Genomic DNA, 16,691 nt, shown 5'->3' on the forward strand with positions numbered 1-16,691 from the left:
TCTAGAGGGAACAAACATCTAGAATCCTTTAAGAACCCCAGGCTAATGCCCAGACATACATACCTTGGCGACATTGATAAACTTTGTAATGACTTCTGCCCTTTGCTGGGGGGTTGGTTTGCTAAGAACCATCAACTGGACCCACTTAGAGATTCCATTAAATAAAGCAATAGATCTCTCCAAGGTTGGGTTATTCTCCAGGCAGCCATGGATGACATAGCTTTGGTAATCAGTGAACTAGTAAAGGAAGATTCAGAGACTCTGAATTATAATGGAGTCTTTGTAAAATCAGAAATTAGAACGTTGTGTGGAAGATGTGAGACGCTGTTTCATAACAACATAATGATTTCTTTCATTTAACATTTATGATGGTATCTTACACATTTGAATATACACGTACCCTTAACATATTATTTTGCTGTGTTTCACTCCGCCATACACAGATACATGCTTACACATCACAGTGTTGGACAGGGCGGGGAGGGACAAGAGTCTAAGTCACATTCCAGTGAATCTCAAATTTGCTGGATCATAAGATCCACATGAGGCATTTGCATTATAACATACTGGTTTCTGGGGACACTTCAGACCTAAAGGATCAATATCTCCAAAGAAAGAACCCAAGAATCTTCATTTTTCACCCACTACTTGTGATTCCAACAGCCAGGCAAGTCTGAGATACAATGGCATACATTAAAGAAAAGGAAATGAATACAAATATAATGATTTCAGGTCAGAATAATTTTGTACAGTTTTTTAAGAAAAAAGAAGAAGAAAACAATAATTGAAGTAAGGCAGCTCCTTAGCAAAACAGACACCTTTTGGGGGAGTCAGCATGGATGCCACCAAATACATGTGAGCCTTCTATCATGTAAACAATGCAGGGGGTTCCCTCTCATGGCCTGCCAGGAAGGGATCATTAAGGTCCTCTCCAAATAGGATTATTTTGTGAAAAGAATCAGTCTTTCAGAAATCCATACTTCTAACCTCATGTTCTTCTTTGCAAGTAATAATGTAATTAATTTCCTGGAACCTTGGAAAAGAAAGAGGAGTGATTGCCCCAGAGCTTGGTGAGACAAAGCCTGATCGTGAGCCATTGTGGAAATAGTCTCATAATAAGTAAATAGAGAGTAGGTGGCTAGGAAGAGACCACAGTCAAGAGGAAGAGAAAGGAGGTGGAGAAGGAACACTATTAAGATGGAGTAGGAAAGAAAAGTTTAATTCCGGCTCTCTATATCTGGAAATAAATAACCTGATGTGAGAGTCTCATCAAAGCCTACAATTCTTATTCTCAACCTATGCCCGTAATTAGGCATTTATACAAATCCCAACCTAAATAAATATGTCTTCTCTCAAATGGAGGGCCTAGCAAAACATGTTCACTTGGGAGAAGTCAATGGAGCTAAATAAACCTTGAATGGTTAAATCTCCACTGAGTATTTAGAAAATCATGCTTTAATCGTATGAAAGGAGACATTGAAAATAGCGACAGATATATAGCTCCTAAGCCATAAAATAAAGGCAGGATAATATTTATCTTTGGTTAAAAGGGATTGTTCCTGTGAATTAAGGGCACTTTTCCAGTGGAGCACAATGACAGAGGCTGCCAATATGAAAACGCAGCTTTTGGGAAAGTTGGCATGGTGGTTGTTATCCTTGGAAGAATAAATGTCAGTTTCTTACTGAGATCCTTCTAAAAGATTTATGCTCCAGAAAAGTGAGGTGCTCAGCCAATTCAATGGGCTCCAGATGGTCAAACAGCAGACAGGCTTTTCCCTTCTTGGATACTTTTTTCCTCTGTGTGACTCTTCTCATCCAGTCATAGGAAGGACTATAAAAGAAACAGTGAGTCTGGTCAATGTGCTGAAAGGCCATTTCACTCAATGGAAGTTATTAACCTACTGACTCTGTAACTCTTGGCCTGCTTCCAGGAGCTTGTGCAAAATACACGCCCTGTCCTTCATATTTGAAGAGAAAACCACTGACCCACTGCCAACAGAACATAAACTTTGAGTTGTTTTTCCAGACAGGGTGGGTTTGCACCGATCCATCCAGAATTTCTTACTTGCTCTTTCTTGTGACCAGTAAGGTTTGGATCACAGGGGAGAGGTCAGGGTTAGGTGTATAAATTTGGCAGATTATCAATATATACGATGGTGATTGAAGGCACATGAAAACCACCTGAAGTTGGGTTCTTACACTTCAGCAACATATGGATTATCTGAAAAATTCGTTATAAAGACAGAGGACTGACCTCACTGCCAGAGATTCTGATTTACTAGGAATGAACCTGAATAATCTGTATTTTTAACAACATCCCTAATGATTCCTGGATCATGCACTGTTGATCAAGACTCTTAAAGAAGTATTCTAGGAAAATGGACCAGAGTATGAAAGCCCAGGACACAAAAACATATATTTGCAAGATGGATAACCTTACTTAGGGCCATTGCATAGTTTTCTCTGTACAAAGTTAACTAGTAGATATAAAATGCGAATCTAATTAGCACTGAGTTCCTAGTAAGTGAGCTAACCAGTTCATGGCAAAACAATGGTCAACATTTGTAAAGCCTCAGGCTGATCTCAGAAGCACATAGCACAGGGCTTCTCAAACTTGAATGTGCACATGAATCAGCTAGTGCTCTCTTATTAAAATGCAGTTTCCAATTCAGCAGGTTTAGGGTGGGGCCTGAGATTCTGAATTTCTACTGAGCTCTCATGTGATGCCAGTGCTACTGATCTACAGGCCACACTATGAGTGGCAAGGACTTAGGAGACAGGAACTAGACTTAGTAACTAAGTACTCAGCATCTATTACATGCCAAATGCTATCTTACTATGCATTTAATGGATGCTCATAGTAGCCCCATGACCAAGGTACTATCCCCATTTTATACATAAAGAAATTGAGGCTTGGAAAGATGAACTATGTCCAGTGGGGCTGTGCTCATTTTGCACCAAGACTTTCTTCACGAGAGCACACCTTGATTCTGAAATAGTATGGACTGAGGTCAAGCGGGACCATCACTATTCCATCCCCTCATCATGACTCATCATGTTTGAAAGAAGCTTGTGCCACTCTTACATGCTGGATATGTCGATGAGGCTGATGTGTTTTTCATACCCTAGTTGGCTAGCTACTTCTCGGAACTCTTCAGTCATACGGATCAAACCAAGGTCCAAATTAAACTCTGCAGGAAACTTGAGAATCCAGTACCTGAAAGGCATCAAATATTTTTGACGATGAGAAGATTTCAAGCTAGACCTTTATGGAAATTATTGTATCATTTTACAGATTACATTTCACCATAAACCCAGGACCATACCCCAAATGAGCAATCTCCTATTCCCCTCCGCATGATACCAGCTCTCACTTTTCCCTCCTTCAATCAAGGACCCAAGTCTACCACTCCCTCTCTGAGTCTCTCTTTCTGACCCTAAGTCCTGAGTGTCTCTACTCTCATCTAAGTGCAGGAAACTCTTCTCCCAGTTCATGGCAACTACATGGGAAAGTATATGGTGGGGAAATAGAAAAGAAATGAATTTACTCTTTCCAACAGCTAGTTCCATTCTCTAATCACATTTGCTATGGCTTGACCTCTAAAAGAAAGATAAATTCAACTCCCAGGAACAGAGGAGAGCCAATTTAATCAAAATCAGTAAAAGAGGGATCAGAGTCCATTCTATTGCCAAACTAGGTCTGCCGCTTGGGAAAAAAGAAATTATCAACAATTCCAGAACCATAAAGGAGAAGACAAATTACATGTATAAGTATATTTACCTCATGAAGTAGCAGATCTTTAACCGAAATTCATCACAGTTTTCTCCACTGGCATCTCGATACGTACACTAGTTAAAGAAAAAATCCTTGTACCTTGTTTCCTTTGCCCACACCTGCAGCTGTTTGACCAATTTAGATGAATTCCTAATAAGAAGTCCATACCAGGGACATGTGAGTTATATGGATGTTCAAATGGGGAGACAACAAGCTCTGATGATATCAGCACTGAATAATTGTAACCTATGCACTATTACACCCCCATATTGAGTCCTAGAGACTCTCAGACTACACTGAGGACCGGGATATTGCTCGCTTTCAAGAACCTCTGCTCAGGGTAAATGTCCCCTTACCCTCTCCAATATTCCCTTCTATCCTGAGGCTGTAGAAAGGATGGAGAGGAAAAGTAGAAAGTGGAGGAAGCTTGCAATGAGCCAATGGAAGCCCACATGGCCCTAATACTTGACAGACCCTCTGCCTATCAGGCTCCTACCCCGTAAGGTTTCCCAGTCATGTGGAGGCCCCTGGGGCTGGAAGCAGGCTGATAATAAACATTAGATCTCCAGGAATAAAACCTCCTTATACATGTGAGGCTATTTTGTCATTTTGTGTCATTTGGCTTTCAATCACCTTTTGGGACTGCACGGTGTATAAAAGTGGTAGATTGCTAAAAGCTCTTACTAGAATGGGGTTTCTGGGTCTTTTTGTTTGTTTCTTTGTTTGCTTTTGTATCAGAAGGAAATCTGAAATTAATATCAACCAACCGACTGCAATAAACCTGTTAGAATGTTCTTTGTGTCTAGTCAACAAGGGAAAATGTGAAAACTTAGGTGTCATGTGTGCCTGATTTGTGCCTTATTTTGGTTGGCATTTCCATATGTCTAAACCATATCCTCTGTGTCCATCATTTTGCCATCCTAAAAGGAATAAATTAGGTCTTAAATAAGTGTTGACTAATCTTTCATTATACTAACAGCAGAAATGTTTAAGACAAATTAGAAACATTCAGCCTAAGTTTCCGTTTCATTGTATATCTAGTGATTATTTTCAAGTACAGCCAAAACACCCAGATGGATAGTCAACTCTTTGGTCCATCACACAGATGCCTTGTGTAGACATCTATATATATATATCCACAAAAGAGCTGGATAACTGACTGAAGATTGTTTATTCATCTTAATTTACCAGCTTTTGTTAGACACTCTACTAAATACAGAACTTGATTTATGATTGTAAAAATTATGCAGTAGTTGAAAGGATATATGCAGAGAAGTTTTTCTGCCAATTCAGTGGAAGATAAATACCATCGGTGCATCAGTAGAACTATTCTTGGCAAATAACTATTGTTCAGCTCTCCATTGTCATCTGTTAAAAAAATAAAATAAAGTGGGAGTGAGGAGACAACAGTATTACTCTTTTTCTAATATCAGTAGAGAAACATTAGTGTCAAAACGTCTCATAGACCCAATTATTGTTTGGGTCTTCCTTGCAAGTTGAGTGAATAGGTAGGTCTCACCCTCCCTCTGGTGTTAGATTGCCAGATTTAGCAAATAGAAATACAGAACACTTAGTTAATCTCAATTAAGGTAAACCAAAACTAGATTTTTTAGCATAAGTATATCCAATGCATTATTTAGGATGTACTTACACTAAAAATGTACCTTATATGAAATTCAAATTTAACTAATCATCCCATATTTTATCTGGCCACCCGACTCTGGTCTAACACTTCCTATAATAATAAATTTAAAAAAACAATTAAAAAACAACCCCTTTGTGATTCCATTTGTGCAAAGAATATCCTGAAATGCTGAAGTGGATACATAAACAACATAAAAAGCATGTAGCTTAGTAGAAGGTACAAGTCATATAAACAAATATAGAATGCAGCAGATTGTGCTACCCATGCTTGTCTGAGACAAAAGACTGAGGAATAACCATAGCCCCATATACCAAGTACCATAAGAAAGTCCCAAAGGGCTGTGGGAGGAAGCAATCCACACTGCTGACAGCGGGGATTAGGAATGGTAATATGAACACCTGAAATGGCAACTGAGATGGTCCCTGAAGCAAATTTTAGTGAAGGAGTGTAATAAAGGTGTAGGCATAGAAAGATGCAAGGATGTCCCAGAAACATTAAGTGGACCATGTGGCTGGCATATTAGCTGTGGGAAGTAAAGTGAAGAAGACGCAGAGAGGGCAGTGATCCTGGGGGAGACAGACTGGGGTCAATCACAAAGGACTCAAATCTAGAGGTGGAGATTGAATTCTGTTTCACAGCAACACTTGCACATGAAAAGGGGGATGTCAGAGCATCAAGATACGTAAAAGGGAGAAAACCCTCATACCAAACATCTCAATGCAAGTGCTCAGCAGTTCATCTAGTGTTGCTGCTTTTCCAAGTCCACTTGACCCCATGGTTATTAAGCCGTTGTCAAAAAACTAGATACATTTTCAGCAATAGGTAGACCATCTCCATAATCATGCAACTTGGTAACGTTTGTGCTAGTACTGGTGTCTGTCCTTAGTTATACTCCAAGACTCTAAAGAAACAAGAAAAGAAAGTTATTAGACTAGAGTTCAGACCTCATTATAGCATTACTTTCCTACCAAAAAAGATAATGACTTCCATTGACTGCATCTTTCGACCAGAAAAGTATCAAAGTGACAGAGATAATATGTCAACCACCATGATGGCAAAATGCCTGCTGACCTGTTCCTTCACCTGCAGGTGCCCCAGGACCACAGAAATGTTCTGTTAAATACCAGCCCATTTTGCAGCCGACATTGTCTTGATACAATATCTTAACTTTCTTCATATTCTTTTTTTTAAGTTTTTATTTATTTTGAGAGAGAGAGACCATGTGCATGATCAGGGGAGGGGCAGAGAGAGAGGGGGGAAGAGAGAATCCCAAGGAGGTTCTGCGCCATCAGCATACAGCCTGATGCAGGGCTTGAACTCATAAACTGTGAAATGATGACCTGAGCCAAAACCAAGAGTCAGACACTTAACTGACTGAGCCACACAGGTGCCCCAACTTTCTTCATATTCTTAAGAGATAAGAGAGACATTCAAGAATATTATAAATGTTACTTGGTTTAATATTATTATAAGTATATAGAAGGAGGTAAATTTTTTTAAATGTTTATTTTATTTTGAGAGAGAGAGAGAGAAAGAGAGAGAGAGAGCATGCACATGAGTAGGGGAGGGGCACAGAAAGAGGGAGTGACAGAATCACAAGCAAGATCTGAGCTGTCAGCAAAGCCTGATGTGGGGCTCGCTCTCATGAACTGTGAGATCAGGACCTGAGCCAAAAATCAAGAGACAGAGGCTTAAGTGACTGAGCTACCCAGGTACCCCAAAGGAGGTAAATTGTAAAGTGCAAATATATTTGTGAGAATTATCCTCAATGATCATATAAACATTCAACAATTGATTTAAAAAGTCTTATTTGCATGATTTCTCTAATAGTGACCTTAGTACTAGTGGGAATAGTAATAAAAGTATTAACAATAATCTGTTGAACATCCACATTATAGATCAATCGCCATACCACTTTCTAGATATTATCCAACTTGACCTTCATAATAATACTGTTATGACCAACAAAATAATATTTCATAACAATGCTTCATAAAAATAGTAATTATTATTCCCAATTTACAGATGAGGTCATGGGATTTGCAGAGATTCAGCAACTGGTCTAAAACTACACAATTATTAAGGCCTAGAATCAGGACTCCATTGTAAAATGAAGCTTTTAGTTTCCTTTTTCCCCTTTCATTGCTCTCCCAAGTATGGATATCATACATTGTCATGATTTTGCCCCCTAATCCAGTATGAGGAATATCACTCCTCCACACCATATCAGAAAGTTGACATAGCCAAATGATCTGTCACATAGGTAGAAAAAATGTGGGGATGACAGCTTTCTCATTTTACATCACTGTCATAGGGGAAATGGGATTGGAAACCACCTCTGAGAGTTCCTTATACTGAAAGCATTGCTGTTGGAGGCACCATCATTTTATTTCAGAGTCCTTGACGCGAGCTCCATATAGTGCTTAGAGAAGGTGAGAGCTCATCATGATGTAAGACAGTTATCCACTTTGGGCAGTTTAATAGGTTAATGTGCCCACTGGGAATTAATCTCTTAAACTGTTTGAAGTCAGTGTCTTTTCTACTTTCAAAATTTATTTATTTAACAGGCAATCATCAAGAACCTGACAGATGCCAGGCACTGGGCTAAGCATTGAGGCTGCCGAGATGAACAAATCATTGTCCCATCCCTGCCTTTAGTAGGCTCAAAGTCAACTTCAGAAAGCAGACACATGAATGAATAGGGGAAAAAAGCTAACTTCCATGTGTATGGTTGTGTTAGTTCAACGGGACCACCAAAGAGTGACATATGAGTGGGTCTGTGCAGTAGGCATATAACTCCAAAGGAAATTTTTTACCGTGTATTATTTCTGTGTAAAACCATATTCTTGTGCTGACGGTGCCACATTTAGAGACTAAAAAGTAGGATTATTTCATATGTGCAGTAAAAATAACAGAAACACGGGATCAATGCTATCCCACTTCTGCTGCTCAAACGATTTGTGAAAGGGAAATATTAAAGATGTCTGGAAGCAATTCTTTTACGTCTCTTAACCAACTTACCTTATTGGTGAGGCCTTTCCTGACCACCCTATTTAAAACAACAAGACCTCTCTCCTCACACCCACCTCCCACTTGGCATGCCCTACCTCACCTCCCGGCTTTATTTTTCTTCATAACACTCGTCCCCATTTGAAGTACTATATATTTTACTTGTTTATTTGTTTTTAAATCTTTCTGGCACTATAAACATAAGCTCTATGAACGCAGGATTTTTGTGTTTGTTCTCTGGCATACTCCCCAACTCCTAAGATGTTGTCTCTCATAGAGAAGATGCTAAAAAAAAGCATTTGATGAATTAATGAATGAGTGGATGAATGGATGAAGAAATGATAAAATAAAAATTGTAAAAAGTTTATCTTTGAATATGTACATATTTATATGAATATGTACTATAATATTTTTAGTTTGTTTTGTACTTTAAATCAGCTTTTAGTAAACAGCCTGGGATAGAGGTTCCTTCCAGCTTTCTAGATTTAATAGGATCTGTCTATATTCATAATAAGAACTTGGTACCTCTTCCAGGACATTTTGGGGGAAACACTTCTCTTATTTCCTTAATGTAAATTCTGTCAATCCCATTAAAAGTCAAGACTGGACAATTGACAAGTTTGATTACCCTTCATGTATATATAGACACTTTTTATCTTGTGAACTCTTGTTACTGAATGGTAAATATATTGCTTAGAACCAAATGGCCTACATTAACTAAACTAGTTTCTCAGGTCAAATCTATAATTATCCAGTTGGTCTACTTTTTTTTAAATTGTTTAAGTGTTTATTTATTTTTGAGAGAGAGACAGAGAGTGAGCAGTGGAGGAACAGAGAGAGAGAGAGAGAGAGAGGGAGACACAGAATAAGAAACAGGCTCCAGGCCTCTGAGCTGTCAGCACAGAGCCCAACGTGAGGCTTGAACTCACAAACTGCGAGGTCATGACCTGAGCTGAAGTCAGATGCTTAACGGATTGATCCACCCAGGCACCTCTATTCAGCTGATCTTCTTGAGGAAGGTATTACCCTTCCATAAGGGGTTAGAAAGAAATAATGTGGTACCAAAGACCTGTCACTATGTTTGGGATTATATTTGTGATCTGCAAGGAAGGCAGCACATGAGAGCCAGGCAGGCCAGGCTCTCCAGTTACAATCTGTTTCTGCAATCAGTAGATGTGTCTGTGTCCCCACTTAGCATTCTGTCACCTGCACATGCACCTGAGATCTCATTTTATTTGTGTGGCTATTATTGTGTCTGCAACTGCTTTTTCAAAAGTAAAGCTTCTTTATTATAAAAGCAACATATATTCATCATTTAAAATAGGACAGGAAGGAAAAAAAGTTGCCTGCAATCTCACCATCCAAAGATAACTCTTGTTAATATCATAGCACGTTTCTTTCAGTTTTCCTAGGCATATTTATTTTGGCAAGTTTCGTATGTAATCTACAATGGTTTAAATAAATACTTACCTACTGGTTTCACACAGATAGGTATCCAGGTCTGCAAGAATGTTAAGGGCAGTTGTCATTCTTGGAAAATGCACTGGGGATGCAGTCTGCAGAACTGGTTTATCCAACTTGAATAATAAGTACTTTGCAGAACCTGATAAAAGAACATAAAGAAATCCCCAGACAGAGTTAAATAATAGAAACCCCAAAGAATCCATGTTGTGTTAAAACATTTCCAAAACCCTTGAGTTATAGGTGGTTTTCGAAATTTTGTCCATCTCAAAGTCAATTAAATAAAGAAAAATATTCGAAATAGTTATTTGGTGACATGGTATTTTTTAAATCAAATAGCTATTTTAAAGATCAGCCTATTAAAGTGCTGTAAATGTGGCAAAAACCAAAATTTATACACATAGTGTAAAATACTATTTTAGTCCAAATACACTTGTACCATTGGAGTACTCATTACGAATTTCCAAACACTGACCTTGGAATGTTAGTAAATCTCTAAAACAGTTTGTTGTGGTGATCATCAAACTCTGACTCTAAATCATTCCTGACTGTCTCAATGTGAGTGTCAATGTTATTTTAGTCCAGGTTGTTTAGTCTCCCAATGGTTTGGGACTTGCTTTAGTGTTGATAGGTACTCTCTGGCTGAAATGAGAATTATTGCTCCCCAGCATACACATTTTCTCACAAGTCTGAAAAGGACACAATAAAGCCAAAATTTCCCCAGGGCTTGAATTACTTCTATGAGAAAAGTTCTCACTTCAAAAGGGCAATAGAGTTCTGTTGGGTGTGATTCCAAAGGCCATGATGTCTGCCTGCAGCAAAAAGTCTTTCATTAACATGAAAGCCTCTGTCTTCAAAAAATCCTTGTGAGGTTGCCTAGGACAAAAAGAACTATGCTCCCAATTTTAGAAATAGTAAAAAGGAGTCAGCTCCATGCAGCTAGCATTAACGGACATAAATTAGCACCCCAGCCTCTTGACTCAGAACCTTTAGAGTCTTTGAAAATTGGATTTCAGTCCTAGATAAGCAAATGTGGGGGAGTTTTACTTACGTCTGAGTAAAATGCCAATATTGCTGCCTACTTTACTGGATTGTTGAAGGAGTTACAGAAGTAACATAAAGTACACCCACCATATGTCCTGTAAAATACTGGGTGCTCGAGAATGTGCTTCCCTTCACCCACAGTATCTCTTCCCTTCCAATATTTAAAGGTCTTTAAGTTGAGGACTTAGGTGAAGTACAGGACCAATATGATTGAAGTGACAGGAAGAGAGATGTTAAGTTAGAGAAGAAAAAAAGAAATAGGAGAAAAAACATTGTGACACTAGAGCTTCTAAGAGTGGGGCAGATGGCCTCATCAGCAATGGAATCCCATTCCTGAAAGTTCTTGAGCCAAAGTAAAGTAATGACTGTCAGAGATGTTGTGGGCTTAATTCCCAGGAGGTGTCTAGGAAGCATGCCAAAATGACAGCAAAGGTTGCTCCTGGCTCCAGGATTACAGAATTTGTAAGTTGAAATATTATATCTAGTAAAAATTCAACAAACAGTTTTGAAATGATGTTGGCCATGTTAGAACTTCGAAAGATAGTCTTGTCTATAGCATTATCTCTATTGCAATAAAAAACTAACAAAAACCCTTAAAGACTCTTCCCTCCTAATGGCAGATATTGTCTTTATATATAAATGACCACAAATATGTCTTGGCTTTTATAAGACCTTCATATGGAAATAAGGGGGTTTCTCTAAATGCCTAAAACCTTAGTGAAAATGAGTGGTAATTATTACAAGCCTTTAAACCTTAAGGATTAACAACTAATTCATCCTAGCATTTGTTGTTCTGGCCACATTCAAGCTGAATCTCCCTTTCTCTCCACAGACACGAGATTCAAAAGGTGTTATGATTATATTCCCTAAGACTAAGGAGAATCAAGAATATTAAGTTCAGTAAGAGAAAGGTTAATAAAGCCCTGAAAAATAATGAATTTATTTGACAAATATTTACTGGGGATTTATTAGACACCAGATACTAAGTAAGGTACTGGAATGGCTGGTAGACAAGATTGGGGGCAAGCAGAGAAGAGGATAAATGGGTAAATGAGAAAGACATAATTCTTATCTTATACTCTAGCAAAGAATTAAACAAATAATTACAATAAAGTATCCCCTGAAGGGGAGGGGCACTACTTTAGTATAGGAGCGAAACGAGTTTTAGCTAGGCAAAGAGTGGATGGGAATATTGCAATTATGAAAAGCTGAAAGACATTTAGAATGACTGAAGTATTGAATATGGCAAGACATGAGACTAAAGAGTCCATAGGGGTAGCTCATGAACAGTATTGTAAGTTATATGAAGGTGTATGGGCTTTATCTGAAAGGCAATGGGAAACCATTGTTTCAGAGATGAATAAGAGAGCGGTGTGATCCTACCTAGATTTTAAAAAAAATTTAACATTTATTTATTTTTGAGAGAGAGATGAGAGGGAGAGAGAGAGCATGAGCGGGAGATGGGCAGAGAGAATCCAAAGCAGGTTCTAGGGTCTGAACTGTCAGCACAGAGCCCAACACGGGACTGGAACCCACGAACTGTGAGATCATGATCTGAGCTGAAGTTGTACATTCACCTGATATGAGCTGATAGAGCCACCCTGGCACCCCTAGATTTTTTAAAGATCCCTCCAGCTGCAGTGTGGAAAAGAGATTAGTAGACACCTACACTGATGATGTGGAAAACAGTAGTCAATTATAACCATCCAAGCAAGAGATGATTGCTATCTAAACCAGTGTGTGGCAACAGAGATGGAGGGGGGTGGTTTGTTACAGAATATAATTTGAAGATAGACACAAGATTTGCTGATCCGATGGCTTTGGGGAATGAGCAGAAAGAAGGAATCAGGGATAATTCCCAGGTTTCTAGCTAAACATTCGGTTGGGTTATGGAGCCATTCCCTTGAGATTGAGAAATTGAGGGGAAGGGGAAGGAGTAGGAAATTCATGGTGGACAAAAGATGAGTTCACTTTTAGATGTGTTGAGTTAGAACTGTCTGAGACGTCCAAAGGGAAATGCTGAGTTAGCTTCTGGATACCCATTACAGACTTCTGATTTGACACCTGAGCATATTTAAGTGCTAATCAGTTGGAAAGGAAAATTTAAGGAACAGGAGAAGAATTTAACCTACATAACAAGGATCCCGAGAGGACAGAAGTGATGGAGCCATGTATAGGTGGAGGGATTTACTTTGGATAATGTAGCAGGTCAGCTTTCTCATTGTAACAGCAGGAAAGAGGGCAAAATAGGTAGAGATATATGTAGATTTGTCTTTTTGATAGCAGGAAGTCAAGGAAGGTTCTGTCTAATCACTTTTATTTACTCTAAAAAGAAGGAGACAAGGTCATCTGCTAGAAGGTCTGACGTTTATCAAGAGGAAAAAATATGCAACAGATGTGGTAAAAAGCACAGAAGAAAGAAACAGAATTATTGGGCTATTTCCCATTATTTCCATTGAGAAGGCTGATGTTTCTTTTCTGGAGTTTGTTTTGAGAGTTTAGTGTTCCTTGTTCTGTGGGTGACATCATTCGTGCCACGTTTCTGAAAGTATTTAACTTTTCTGGAACAACTTATATGGCAAGTTTCTTCTTTATGGAGCAGGCAATTCTGAGTTAATGCCGTTATAGTCCAGTCACATGTGGTTTCCATAACTCAGAGCTAAAGCACGGCTGGCATTTGCTAGGTAGTTTCCACACGAGGGCATTCCTTCCTTCTCCCATTTTACCCAGCTTCGCTTCAAATGGTGAGGAAGAAGACAGATACTATTGGATGTGATATAATAAAGAAATTGTCTCTCACCCTTTGACTTGATCCAGAACACTGCATTCTGGGCAACTATAGCTCAGCCACCATTCCCATGTCCTCTATCTTCCCAGTCGGGATTTCTGTATCTCTGCCCTACCACGTACACACACCAATCTCCTCATTATCTATTATCTTTAAAAAGATCACAAATAACAAGATACATTACTGTTTCTTCTCAGTTCACTCTTCATATTTGGCATCCTTTGCTTTTTTCTGCATTGGTCTTCTTTTAACTTTAATTTTCCTTCTCATTGTTTTCAACATTACCTCTCAACTCTTTGAATTTCTCTTTCTACCTTATTTCCTCCAATTGATTACTCTTTCTCATCATACTCTGTCACAACCTCCTGTCATCACTGTCAAAGTTGATTCTATCACAAACCAACCCAGATAGTGCGTACTAAGGAAATGAGCCCAGTGCTTAGACCAAAGTTACAACATTTTAAATGGGCCATGGTGACCCAGAGAATAAAGTATCCCACGTTTACAGACAGTGGAGTAATAACCCCAAAGGTAGTTGAACAAATGACATACAGGATAAGCAGCCCTGGAAAACGGTGTTTTTCTCAACTCTAAAAGTAATTTTTTTCATTCTTGTCTTGGATGGGTTTACCTAATGTGATAATAAGGTTTTCCTGAGTTTTAAATTGTTGTTGTTATTGTTTTTTTGTTTTTCTCTTGAAAAGAGCTTTTTCTAAATCGATAGGGCATTGATAATCAGTGTTGTTGTGGGGTGCCTGGGTGGCTCAGTCGGTTGAGCATCTGACTTTGGCTCAGGTCATGATCTCACAGTTTGTGGGTTCAAGCCCTGCGTTGGGATCTGTGCTGACAGCTCAGAGTCTGGAGCCTGCTTCAGATTCTGTGTGCGTCTCTCTCTCTGTTCCTCACCCCACTCCTGCTTTGTCTCTCAAAATAAATAAAAACGTTAAAAATTTTTTTAAAAATAAATAAATAATCAATGTTGTGGGTTTTAGAAAACAAAGTAATAATAGTTTCTTCAAATACTACTTGTTGGTGGCATATAATATGATACACATAATGTTGGGAAAATTACTTATAGTTAAATCTTAGAATATCATTTTGTTAAAGCAAAATATCATTCTCCCCATTTCATAGATGAAGAAATTGAGCTCCAGAAAGGTTAAATTACTTGTCCATGTCATATTACTAGTTAAATGGCAAAGTCAGGTCTGTCCGACTCTGAAAATTTGTATTTTTTCTACTACCCACACAAATTTTAGCTGTTGTTAAGACTTGCCTATTAGATCAATTTCTAGGCATTGCCTAGAACAAATGTGTACTATGCCCTGTGTTTAGCTTCTAAGCATTCAATCACTGGCTCTATTGTCTCAAGATGAATAACCATCATTATTACAGCAGTTTGGCAATTCAGGGACTCACTGGTACCAAATACTGAACGGAAGTCAATAACCAGCTCAGAGCTCATTCCACAAGGCCCCCCTTGTAGCTCCAGTCAACAATTAAGTAACAAGGCTAAGCGGCATTTTGTTTATTTTTTCTTGGTTACTGGTATTTACTATTGGCAATCAAACGAATATATTTACATTTAACAGGAGTTAAATGAGAAATGAGAATCTTGAAGAAGCTTTAGCAATAAATACGAAATTCCAAAGTCCAACCAAGCAGGTATTTTCCTAGCATTTGGCTGAAGCTAAACACAGAAGAGAACTGATATATACACATATTAGACATTTGCAATCAGATGGTTTCCAGATGAACACATTCAACTCCTTGGAAAGGTTATGACCTACCATGGCAACTCTAGTGTTCAAATTGTAAATAGGATCCCAAAAGAAGATTCAGAACGAGAAAATGTTTAGCCTAGAAGTTAAAATTTTAAACTTTGGGAAAACAGCTTTTATGAAGATCAATGTTTTCTCCTCAAGATGCCAGCATTATATTCATAAGAATCTCATCTGTGCCACTAATGCTCTGGAAGGACCTGATTCCAAATCCCCTCAAGTAAAGTCACTATCCCTTACCCTTTGACTGTTCATTTACTCCAGATTGAGCTTGATGATGATGATGATGATGTTGGTGGAGGAGGAGGAAGTCACTGTTTTGAATGCTACCTGGGTCCTCATTGCGCTGAGTGCTTTACCCATTGAACTGTGGGAGGCCAGTATTCTCCCCAGTAACCTAGCAATAAATAAAACACAGCTAAACATTGTTCCTTAATTGTTACCAAAATTGTTACCAAAAAAAGGCCGTGTGAGATGAGCTCTGAGCTGGTTCAGTACTTGGTACCAGCACAAACAGGCTCATGCCTCTGTGCCCACCAGGAGCAGGAAGAGATTTTCAGTAACTGGCATGGCTAAATACAACTCTTAGGGAAACAGCCACTGGGCCCAGATGACAATCTCAGGGGTTAGCATCTACACAAAAGAGAATGAAGGTACTACACAGAAAGCCTCTAAGAAGCAAAAGAATGTGAACGGAAGGCACAGCCAGCAGTATAATCTGTTTCACAGGAATGCAGCCAGCAGTATAATCTGTTTCACAGGAATGCAGTAAGAACCACCAACATACTGGAAGGCTGACTTAAAAAGTATGTCCATGCTTACAGAAAGGCATTTGTTTGGCTGAGCAAAAATAAGGCCAATGATTAAGTATCTGTTAAACATTAAGCACTGGAGGTGTAAAGAGCCCATTTTTTAAAGTTTATTCGTTTTTGGGGGGGGTGGGGAGGGGAGAGAGATTAAGAGAGAGAAAGAGAGAGGGCGACACAGAATCTGAAGCAGGCTCCAGGCTCTGAGCTGTCAGCACAGAGTCCACTGTGGGGCTCGAGCCCATGGACCACGAGATAATGACCTGAGCCGAAGTCAGATGCTTAACCAAATGAACCACCCAGGCTCCCCTAAAGAGTCCATTTGAAGGGCCTACTTCCCCTGCAGGATACAGATTACAAACTGTTCTTTGTTGCTATTGTT

General features: G+C 38.9%; 1 protein-coding gene across 1 annotated transcript in view; it reads right to left on the minus strand.

Moving 5' to 3' along the window:
* RASGRP3 (RAS guanyl releasing protein 3) overlaps positions 1–16,691 on the minus strand; it is a 111,792-nt gene that overhangs the window by 40,216 nt on the left and 54,885 nt on the right. The window contains exons 3-9 of the mRNA XM_019447715.2: positions 9,900–10,032; positions 6,127–6,321; positions 5,041–5,143; positions 3,782–3,844; positions 3,086–3,217; positions 1,684–1,831; positions 64–237 (exon numbers count right to left, since the gene is read on the minus strand). Coding sequence (XP_019303260.1) covers positions 64–237; positions 1,684–1,831; positions 3,086–3,217; positions 3,782–3,844; positions 5,041–5,143; positions 6,127–6,196 — 690 coding nt within the window. The 5' untranslated portion in view covers positions 6,197–6,321; positions 9,900–10,032. The remainder of the gene's footprint in view (positions 1–63; positions 238–1,683; positions 1,832–3,085; positions 3,218–3,781; positions 3,845–5,040; positions 5,144–6,126; positions 6,322–9,899; positions 10,033–16,691) is intronic.

This window comes from Panthera pardus, unplaced genomic scaffold (genome assembly GCF_024362965.1).
Source record: "Panthera pardus isolate Hobbes unplaced genomic scaffold, ASM2436296v1 HiC_scaffold_26, whole genome shotgun sequence".
Taxonomy (NCBI): domain Eukaryota; kingdom Metazoa; phylum Chordata; class Mammalia; order Carnivora; family Felidae; genus Panthera; species Panthera pardus.